This window comes from Nansenia antarctica (assembly GCF_963989245.1).
Source record: "Nansenia antarctica genome assembly, chromosome: 1".
NCBI classification, from domain to species: domain Eukaryota; kingdom Metazoa; phylum Chordata; class Actinopteri; order Argentiniformes; family Microstomatidae; genus Nansenia; species Nansenia antarctica.
Genome location: NC_137674.1, coordinates 32254057 through 32265927, shown reverse-complemented (window position 1 = coordinate 32265927; position 11871 = coordinate 32254057). Strand labels below are relative to the sequence as shown.

The 11871-nt window shown below is 48.3% G+C and overlaps 1 protein-coding gene across 1 annotated transcript in view; it reads right to left on the bottom strand.

Moving 5' to 3' along the window:
- The window catches only part of LOC308157528 (ryanodine receptor 3), a gene marked incomplete at both ends in the record, with an annotated part of 155245 nt that overhangs the window by 40049 nt on the left and 103325 nt on the right, over nt 1-11871 (bottom strand). Inside the window, 11 exon segments of the mRNA XM_080531105.1 lie at nt 966-1041; nt 1229-1291; nt 1546-1692; nt 2238-2327; nt 2776-2854; nt 3179-3342; nt 4447-4587; nt 5948-6038; nt 7085-7305; nt 9314-9483; nt 11614-11734. Of these exon segments, the coding sequence (XP_080387231.1) occupies nt 966-1041; nt 1229-1291; nt 1546-1692; nt 2238-2327; nt 2776-2854; nt 3179-3342; nt 4447-4587; nt 5948-6038; nt 7085-7305; nt 9314-9483; nt 11614-11734 (1363 nt within the window).

The window sequence follows — 11871 nt, the reverse complement described above, 5'->3', positions numbered from 1 at the left end:
CTAGACACTAACAATCCCTCCGAAACATCAACCAATCACTGACCTAGACACAAACAATCCCCCTGAAACATCAACCAATCACTGACCTAGACACAAACAATTATACTGACCTGACCAGAACCAATCATCACTGACCTAACCTTGTCCTCGTACTACAAGAACATGTTCTGTATTTTCAGTCATTGGTACTATTCATACAAATACAATACACCAGTGAAAGGAGAGCAATTCTGCCCTCCCCCTTCCTTGAGGTGAGTTCAAATCCCACCTGGGGAACACCACCACTAGTGTGCCCTTGAGTGAGGCGCTTAGCCCTGAGTTACTCCAGGGAGACTGTCCCTGTAGTCGCTTTGGATTAAAAATCCCTTCCCCTGGTAGAACAGAAGAGTGTGGGCTCTCTGGGATGTTTTCTGAAAGGTGTCAAAGCTGTGGTGTCATCAGTACAGAGTTGAGAGGATGAATTCTGATACTGATATTCAGTATCAATTCAGTACCATATTAACCATCCAGCCGGAACGTGACCAACCGTTCAACGTTGAAATGTAGTTGAAATATGTCAGTTGTTGTTTCAACGTTGAAAAAAGAAAGTGAAGAAACAACGTTTAATGGTAGATTTCCTTTCAAAATCTAAACAAAATTCGACAGTGATTTATTCACCCGTGTATTAAACGTTAAAATGCCGGCTGGGCAAATAAGTAGTAAAAGAAAGAGAGAGAGAGAGAGAGAGAGAGAGAGAGAGAGAGAGAGAGAGAGAGAGAGAGAGAGAGAGAGAGAGAGAGAGAGAGAGAGAGAGAGAGAGAGGTGTGGCACTGGTCCCCTGCTCTAACACCCCCCCTCCCCTCTGCCCACTGGTCACCTGCTTTTGTGTGAGAGTGTGTTGTGTGTGTGTGTGTGTGTGTGTGTGTGTGTGTGTGTGTGTGTGTGTGTGTGTGTGTGTGTGTGTGTGCGTGCAAATGAAGAATCACCTCTGGTTCCCAGGTCATTCTTCTTCTTCTTTGCCCAGATGTTGTGATAATTCTCAGCCACGATGTCCACCATGCCCTTGAAGCAAAGACAGTGGGGGGGGGGGGGGGGGGGGGAGTTAACCGGCTAATTAAATATCTATTTCATAACCACATCATGGGCTAAATGGAAGATTCAATTTAAAACAAGATGGCAGTTTGAAATGAATTCCTGAGAGCTTTCTGCCAAATAAACCGCTGCCACAACAGCTGCAGAGACGACCCACCTGTAGCTCTCTAGACAGAACCACACTGCTGGTGTCTACAGGGCTCGGGTTGAAACCGTTTGCCTGCCGGAACGTAAATAAAACAGGTCAGGAATCAGATATGAAAACAAAACATGTAACAAACCTTCCAATGTCTATTTTAATTTCATTTTTTATTTTAGTCTACTATTTTGTTGATCTATCTATCTGTCTGTCTGTCTGTATTTTGTTGATATCTCTCTATCTCTCTGTCTATCGGTCTATCTGTCTGTCTAACTATCTATCTGTCTCTCTAACTATCTATCTATCCATCCATCCATCTATCTATCAGACTGTACCTGGGATCCCTGGGAGATCTTACGCATCTTCTCGCTCTCCCTCTGCAGGGACAAGCTCTCTCCATCCCTGGTCCGGTCCACGTTCCAACCCATGACCAGCATGCTCTTCAGAGACTCTCTGGCGGGCCACCTGTAGATCTCCTTCTCCTGGAGACCGAGACACAGACATTACATTATATTACATTCCATTATATTACATTCCATTATATTACATTACATTAACATTACATTACATTATATTACATTACATTAACATTACATTACATTATATTTTTGGCATTTTAATCCACACAGAAAATGTAATCATATACTTCACATATCTCTACTTGAAAACTAAAATGAAAAGGTTGCTTGTTATCCTAGGCGATTTAAGCTCACCTTATGTCATTGACAGAAATATCGGAATGATACTTTCTGGCATTTAGCAGCCACCTTTATCCAAAGCGACTCACAACAAATACATTTGTCTAAGTATGTGAATCATCTATCCATCAGTCATCATAAGAAAAATAAATCTATGCTAAGACCAGGGGACTTTGGCAGTCACAGTACTAGAAGACCGAATCCATATTTTTGAATTGATTATTTTTGGGGGATGAAGTGGTCTTAGGAGGGACAGTTAAGTACAGTCCTGTACGGTACACAGAGTCTGTGGTGCGATTCCCAATCCATATACTACTGTTGTACCGTACCTTCTCTGTCAGGCCTTTGTAGGTCCTGAGTTGAGGGTGAGTCTTGGCCTTCTCATCCACAGAGTCCCCGTACTTCCACCCCAGCATCACCTGAGGACCAGACACATGAACTGTACTATAACTATATACAGTAACTATCTATCTATCTATCTATATATATATACACACATACTGTGTATATATATATATATATATATATATATATATATATATATATATACATACACAGACGCATGTACTGTACTAGCTGTCTGCACAGTTTAAGGTAGTATTTTACAATATATTCCACTGTACTGGTTCCGCTGTAGTACGACTACCATCACTTTATGACTTTATGACTTTATTATGACTTAATTTACTCTATTATTGCTATATATATATATATATATATATATATATATATATATATATATATATATATATATATATATATATATAGCACAGCTTTGCATTCATACTGTATATAGATTTGTTCTTATTCAGCACCATCTCATCCCCGTTTCCTGGGCAGAGGCTAGCTTCATCCCGGCCCTCCTACCTTCTCTGCAGACCATTTGTCATGGGAATGCTCCCCGTATCTGTTGGCAACGTGCTCCAGTTTCTCTGGAAGAGATATGCTGGGAAGAGATACAAACAATGACTCACTGAGGGTTTGCTACATACATCTGAGGCACTTAGGCTGAGGCACGACAGGATGCTCGAACAAAGTTCATGCACGTGTACTTTACAAAATTGAAGTATAAATGTTCTTCACAATAGTCGAACTTAAGTATAAAAGCAGCTGTACGTTAAATCAAATAAGTGGCACTGCCGTCCACTGTATATATGGCTCAAATAGGTCAGTGAGGTATTAACTTATTATTCAAAGTGCACTTAATTTGACGCCCATAAACCCCCCCCCCCCCCTTTACGACCGTCCTCCCTCCCTTCCGGTCCCTCACTTGGCTGTGCTGAGGGGCCTGGGGTCAAAGTTCCCCTGGGCGTCCACCGACACCGTCTTCTCCAGGGCCGTGCTGATGGAGGCGTCTACGTAGTCGGGCGGTAACGCCCCGCCAATGGCGCTGAGGCAGGGCATGGCCATCTTGAAGAGGTCCGCGTCGTACTTCTACAGAGGAGATGGGAACTGGTAAACGGACTGCACATATATAGCGCCTTATTCCAAAACGCTTTACAACAGCCTCTCATTCACCCATTCACACACACATTCACACACCAATGGCGGCAAGCTACCATGCAAGGCTCCGGCCCGTTTATTAGGAGCGATTTGGGGGGTTCAGTGCCTTTCCCAAGGACACCTTGGGACACGTGGGCGGCCCGGGGATCGAACCGCCGAACCGCCCACCTTAGACGCCGGCTCTACCTCCTCCTGAGCCACAGCCCGTAAGACGGTTGTTTAGAATGGACTGAGAGGTCTCTGTTTCTGGGTCAACTGGAGATTAGGGGAATGGTGGAGAGGATATCCGATGAATGCAGTTTAATGTTTAATGCAGCGCTGCTACAAAGGCCGGCCGGGAGGCTGCGAGATCAATGATGCGCTGCTCAAATATTGATGCTCTCGGCCTGGTCTCCCAGCATCCTCCCTGACCTTCCACTCCCCCAACTCCACGGTATACTAAGTCCACACATTGACTTAAAAAAAGACACATTATACAACTATAAACCTCATCATTCATTTATTCGTTTCAGAGAACTTCTGAGAAATGGAACTTCCAAAACAACGGTAATGCTAATGGTGTGTTCTTACAGCAAGTAACCCAATATAATAGTAATGCTTAGATATCACTTCACATCTCCGCAGGTACCAGATAGGTACACTAGAGGGTATCAACCACTGGCTGTGTACAGTACATAGTACATGCATTGACATGGTCAGCACGTCATCATCATCATAGCTGTGCGTAGCCTAGCTGGGTGAGTGCGTTATCAGTCTTTGATGCTTGTGCTAAAAGCCTTCACCTTCCTCTGGCGGAGAGGAAGATGCCGTCTTATGTGGCCTGGGGTGGTCCAGTGGTCTTGCACCGCGGTCTACAGTGCACATTATACCCATGTTGGTATGGGTTCGAATCCAACCCCTGCCCTCTCCTCCTTACTTTCCTGTCTGTCTACTAACTATATCCAATGAAATGAAAAATATGAGTGGGTATGAGTGGGACTAATAATAATTATAATAATAATAATAATAATAATAATATAAAAGATGGCGTCTTACCCTCTGTGAGAGCGAGTCGAAGACGCCCCAGAAGATCTTCTTGGTGAGGAGAAGCTCCTCCTCTGAGGACATGCCATAGCTGCCCCACCCAGACGGCAGGCAGTAGTACTTCCAGCTCTGCTCGTAGTGATTGGTCAGGAGCTTGGAGGGGGAGGAGACAAGGTCAGAGGTCAGCCAATCAGACAGAGGATAGAGGACACACAAGAAATGGTATAGAAGCCTTGGGGGGCCAAAACCCAGAAGCTAAACAACAACAGGTACTTCCACCAAGCAACCAGGGTTCACACACACACACACACACACACACACACACACACACACACACACACACACAGACTTCATCTCATCCCTACAGATACGGTGTATCTGATGCCTTACCGGCTGTCTGCTATCTACTATCTGCTACCTCAGAGTTATACTCTATCCTATTTTTCTATTTCTATTATTTATTATTTCTATTATAAAACTGTCTCCTGTTTTATTTTATTTTTTAATAACTATTGCTATTTATCTCTTGATGCTGCAATGTTGAGAAGAATTTGAGTCTCTTATACTTAGCAATAAACTTGATTCTGACCCTTCTGACCCTTCTGACCCTTCTGACTCTTCTGACTCTTCTGACTCTGATTCACTAACAGCGCTGTGGCACCGAGCCCTGCCAGAAGAACAGGATATAAAGCTGATGACACGTCACGGGAAATTAATCCTCACTACCTCAGCGCAAAGACACTTAGCGGACGCCACCTATAGATGGACGGACGTGTAAACAACAACCGTGATCAGCCGTCCGCGACAGGCCAGTCGCCCACGGTTACGTCTCCCATGGTTACGTCTCCTGTCCTCCCTCTGGACTGACAGACAGACAGGGTTAGCGAAGGGGACGCGACTTTAATCAGTTTCCTCCTAGCGTGTGAGTGTGTGTGTGTGTGTGTGTGTGTGTGCGCTCCCTCCAGCTGGGCGCTTTGTTTACAACAAAAAAACAAGCCAAAAAACCCAGCGCAGAGCTGTTACAGGACGACTTTGTCATTACGAGAGAGACGGAGGCAGAGGAATAACAATGGGCCTGCTTGATCAACAGCCTGTGTACCGCCCTGGGGGATGAAGAGCTAATAACCACACACTCACACACACACACACATATATAGGCAGGCAGTCGAGCGTGGCAGGCAGGCACCACACACCCCTGGTGCTACTAGCCTGCCAGGGGGTAGAGAGAGAACAGCAGGGGGGAGAGGAGAGAGAGAGAGAGGGGGGAGAGAGAGAGAGATAGAGAGAGAAAGAAAGGATGAGAGAGAGAGAGGGAGGGACGGAGAGAGTGAGAGAGAGCGAGAGAGGAAAGGATGAGAGAGAGAGACAGAGGGATGGAGGGACTAAGAGAGAGAGAGAGAGAGAACCCGGGAAAGAGGGATGTGACTTATGAAGCAGAGAGAGAAGAGAGGATGAGAGAGGATGAGAGAGAGAGAGAGAGAGAGAGATGGAGCAGACGGGTAGAGACACACACCCTGAGAGGCATCTTGCAGTACTCCGTCAGCAAGGGCACGTCAAAGACGAGGCGACGCAGGAGCTGCTGGAGCATGGAGGGACGCAGGTACCTGAAGACACATACACACACACACATACACACACACACACACACACACACACATACACACACACACACACACACACACACACACACAGAGAGACACAGACACAGACACAGACACCACACACACACAGACACAGACACAGACACAGACACACACACACACACACACACACACACAGACACACACACACACACACACACACACACACACACAGACACGGACACACACACAGACACAGATACGGACACACACACACACACACACACACACAGACACACATACACGCACACACACACACACACACACAGAGACACAGATACAGAGACGGACACACACACACACACACACACACACCACACACACACACACACACACACACACACACACACACACACAGTATCTGTATCAGCTACAATGTTTCAAGGCTATTACTTACTGATGGTAACTTGGTCAGGGTTGGAGTTGGGAGAATAGCTACACAATGATGTCCGCATAGTAGATCACTCACACTACTTCACATAGTGAATGAGAGTGGACAGAGAGTGATGGGTCCATAATGGATCTAATTTTTACATTTACATTGACATTTTGTTGGCATTTAGCAGACGCCTTTATCCAAAGCGACTTACAACAAATACATTTGTCTAAGTAAGTGAATCATCTATCCACCAGTCATCGTGAGGAAAAGTAATCTACGCTATGACCAGGGGCCATCGGCAGTCATAATGATAGAAGAAGGAAGAATTATTTTGGGTATTATTTACAGTAGAGAAACTGTACCTGGGAGGGAGGAGGGGATGTAGAGGTCTTAGGAGGGACAGTTATGGGATAGCCTGAAGAGATGGGTCTGTCTGTCTATCTCTCTTTCTGTCCCTGTCCCTGTCCCTGTCCCTGTCCCTGTCCCTGTCTCTCTCTCTCTCTCTCTCTCTCTCTCTCTCTCTCTCTCTCTCTCTCTCTCTCTCTCTCTCTCTCTCTCTCTCTCTCTCTCTCTCTCTCTCTCTCTCTCTCTCCCCCTCTCTCCCTCCCTCTCCCCCCCGGTATCTCCTTACTTGCACACAGCGAGCAGACACTCCTCGATGGCGTCCCGCTGGGCCTTGGTGAGGGACCGCCCCTTGGACAGGCGGTAGATGGTGTGCAGCGTGGAGTCGATCAGCGCGGCATAGTGCTCCGTGCCGGCGAAGTGGGGGGCGCAGCGGGTGAGGAGGGGCAGCATGGCGGAGCCGATGTACCGGTTCATGGCCAGGGCGGTCTCTGTGGTGCTCAGCACCTCCTGTAGAGATTAGGTTAGATTAGATTAGTTTCGATTAGGTTAGGTTAGATTAGATTAGATTAGATTAGATTCAACCTTTTTGTACAACGATGTTTTTTTGCAGGATCAGCCATAGTCAGCGCCCCTGGAGCAATTAGGGGTTGAGTGCCTTGCTCAAGGGCACAGCGGCAGTGGTAGGTACCTCAGACATGATGCCAGCAACTCTCCAGTCACCAGCTCACATGCAGCTCCCTCCTGAGGCGGGGAATCGAACCAGAAACCTTCCGATTGCTGGCCTCTCTGGGCTCTCTAACCTAACCCTCTGACCAGAGGGCAAGGGGGGGGGGGGGTCAAAGGTCGCAGCACGGCGTGGGGCACGCCACTCACACGGTCGTCATCTCAGCGTTAGGGCGAGAACTTCACCTCCTCCTCCTCCACCTCCTCCACGTAGGACGTTCAAGTGTTCTGAACATGCGCCAAGTGGTGTTTACTAGACTCTATCTGAAAAATGTGTTTGATGTGAATATGAAAGAGCCGCGTTCTCACAGAGTGACATTTATCTTTTGCGAAAACGTTCTTTTTTAGATCAACCAACAACTAGGCACTTAAGAAGCACTCGAGGGAGGGGGGAAGTTCATCCTCCTCTTCCTTGGGGAGAGAACGGCGGAACGCTGAGCCTAGCGTCGCGCGACGTATGAATCAGGGCAGAGACTTCCAGTCGCTGTTATAAGCGCGGGATTAAGCCGCCGTGTCCTTGGAGGTTCTCAGCCCGGATCAAAGTGCTTGTGTGGTTGGATGGGAGTGTGGTGTGGGAGCGGTGTGGGCGGTGTGGGGCTCCAGGGTGGCTGGGGGGGGGGGGCACCAGGGCTATTCTTAGCTGTTGTCACATTAACACTGTGGTCCGGGTGGAAGGTTGCCGGGGTGAGCTCTCTAAACAAACAGGGCCAAGGATGTTCCAGCTCTTATCAAGGGGCTCACCGCCTCGCGCAGGAAAACACAGCCAGGGTTAGGCTGCGCTAACACACTCCACTCAGCCCACACACACACACACACACACATACGCATGCACACACACACACAGACACACACCCTCAAAATGCTAACAAACTAACTCCCACCCACACACATCACTGAAATGCAGTGACTACAACTCACCGTAACCCACTCATTACTCAGTGGCTCACCTTAACCCACTCAATACGTTCACACACATTCATCTTTTTAATACACTAACTTCTCCAAGCCAACTCCCACCTGCTGGACCTCAGCAGCCCACTCCTCTGGTCCGGTATGTAGTAGAGGACTGTTTAGGTCTATATATACACACACCGTTGATACTGTAGTACAGTAGTGTCATCCACAAAAGGTTACGTACATTGAAGATGTTTCCGGTACTTTCCGGTAATACGACAGTACATAGATATGACAAATATGTGACGGCAGCTGGTGAAAGGGAGAAAAAGTCGTCAACCTTTCCGAATGTTCAGACTTTTATTCAGAATTGTTTTTAAATTTTTGGCTTGACTAGCGAGTGTGTCATTGATTTCCAACACTGTTTTAACACATTTTGTGGGTGGTGACTTAATTATCACCTTTAAAACAGCATTGATTCAAAACACATTGTTTTACTGAAACGTTGTTTCAAATCAACGACACGCTCGCTAGTCCAGCCAAAATATTGCAGTGCGGCGAATTCGGTGAGTTACATTTCTTTAGAATAAAAGTCTGAACAGTTGGTCGGTTGCCGACTGTTTCCCCATTTCACCACCTGCCGTCACATATTTGTCATATCTATGTACTGTAGTATTACCGGAAAGTACCGGAAACGTCTTCAATGTAATCTTTTGTGGATGATACTATTGTACTACAGTACAACCATTTTCGGAATAAAAGTCTGAACAGTTGGTCGGTTGCCGACTTGTTCCCCCCTTTCACCAGCTTCCTGTGTGCTTGTGGAAACATCCAGACTTCCCGAGTGGTCCGTCCAGGCACGCTGCCAGACCCTCCAAGTAAGGCCGAGCCCACCTACCGTGTCCAGGGAGGCGGAGGCGCGCAGGTCGGGCAGGAAGCCCACCTCCAGCAGGTGCAGCAGGAAGCTCTGGTCCTCGATGCCGTAGACGCGGTCCAGGAACAGCACCATGGGGGCCTTGTGGTCCGGACAGAAGCTGGCCGCCATGTCAGGCTCCGTCACACTGGTGTCTGGGGGGGGGGGGGAGTAGCGGAGAGAAGGGGTGGGGGAAGGAGAGAAAGAGAGAGAGGGGAGGAAGGAGAGAGAGAGGGGGGGAGGAGAGAAGGAGAGAGAGAGGGGGAGGAGGGACGAGGGAAGAGAGGGGGAGGGGGAGGGAAGGAGAGAAGGAGAGAGGGGGGGGAGAGAGAGAGGGGGAGGGGGGGAGAAGGAGAGAGAGGGGGGAGGAGGGGCGAGGGGGGGGAGAGGGGAGGGGGGAGAGAAGGAGAGAGAGAGGGGGGGAAGGAGAGAAGGAGAGAGAGAGGGGGAGGAGGGGCGAGGGGGGGGAGAGAAGGAGAGAGGGGGGGGGAGAAAGAAAGAGGCAGAAAAAAAGAAAGAGAGGGAATGAGTTAATAGAACACACAAAACACCCAAAAGGAGGGAGAGCACAACATAGAAACAAGGATGTACTGTAGAGAGTGTCGTGTTAAGTCACTCCATGTACACACACGCAAGCATGCACACACACACACACACACACACACAAACACACACACACACACACACACACACACCACACACACACACGACGACGACGACATTAGCAATGCTTCGTCTGCAGTATTCCCACAGCGAGTGTGGGGAGGGAATCCATTCTGATCCAGCCCATACATTATATCAAGTCCTTTCGGATTAAGAGAGCCATGTGTATTCATTAGCCGCCGTCACGGCCGAGCCTGAGTGAGTTTCTGGTTTGCGGGCCGCGGGGCGCGGGGGCTCGGAGCCGAGCGCTTCGGTTTGTTGGCCGGTGGACAGAAGGCTGGCTGTGTGACGGCGCTCGTAGCGTTTTAGGATGCTGAGCGTTGCCATGCTGCTTGTGCAGAGCAATCAATAGAGGAAAAACACCCGGCAACAAGAAAGGAGAGTGAGAGAGTGGTGGAGAGGAGAGGGGAGGGGGGGAGGGGAGAGGAGGGGAGGAGAGGAGAGGGGAGGAGAGAAGAGGGGAGGAGAGGAGAGGAGAGGAGAGGAGAGGAGAGGAGAGGAGAGGAGGGGAGAGGAGAGGAGAGGAGAGGAGAGGAGAGGAGAGGAGAGGAGAGGAGAGGAGAGGAGAGGAGAGGAGAGGAGAGGAGAGGAGAGGAGAGGGGAGGAGAGGAGAGTAGCCTTGCTCATGGCTGTCGTGGGAGGCAGAGAGTAGAGTCTGATTAAGACACTCTGCACTGTGAACCTGCATCAAGAGTCCGGTCATGCTCCTCCGTTTAGGCGGTTGAGTTTCATAGCTTGGATGCGTTTGCCAATTTGTTACGTAACAGAGCAGAAGAGGGAGTGTGTGTTAGTCCCGTTGTTTCTACTGCTTTATGCTTTTTAAGATTTCAGAGAGTTCAATACGAAAGCAGTAAGTAATGTTTATTTATTTCTTTTTGAGTGAGATGATGATGATGGGAGGGGATGGTAGAAATATACCTGGGACCATACTGAACAATGTACTACACTGCAATGTACTGTAAGTCACTTTAGATAAAAGTGTCAGTTAAACGGTCTGTATTATATAGAGAGATTTGTGTTGGGTCCTGTTAAATGGAATGGTAAATGGACTGCACTTATATACAGTATATATATATATATATATATATATATATATATATATATATATATATGTTACGGTACATGTGGGAATACGGTACATGTGGGGAAACTAGGGTTAGGATTAGGTGCTACGTCGACTTGGTACATGCTGGCATGTCTAACCCTAACCCTAATCCCATCCCTAACCCTAACCCTAACCCTACCCCCAAACCTAACCCTAACCTTAACCGTAGCACCCTAGCACCTAACCCTAACCCTAGTTTTCCCACATGTACCGTATTCCCACATGTACCGTAATATACACACACACATAGCGCCTTATTCCAAAGTGCTTTACAATGGCCTCTCATTCACACACACATTCACACCCCAATGGCGGCAAGCTACCATACAAGGCATGCCGACCTGCTCATTGAGAGCATTTTGGGGTTCAGTGTCTTGCCCAAGGACACCTCGACACGTAGACAGCCGGGGGTCAAACCGCCGACCTTGCGATCATTAGACGCCGGCTCTACCTCCGGAGCCACAGCCGCCCAGTGTTGTTGTGTGCTCTGAGAGCGGGCGGGGAGGAGGGTCAGTACCTTTGTTGACGACGGGCAGTTTGAGGGGTACGCTGATGATGCCCACCAGGTCCTCGGTGGGGACGAGGGAGCGCAGGATGGCACGGATACGGAGGGCCTCTCCCTTCCCCTTGTTGATCAGCTGAGGGAGGAGGAGAGAAAAAATGAAAAAATACATTCAGAAAAGCAACACTCAGTATAGTCCTCTGTGGCTCAGTTGGGAGAAATCTGAGACGGTGTTTGGGGAAGGGAGTACATTTATAACTGTGGGGGAGGATG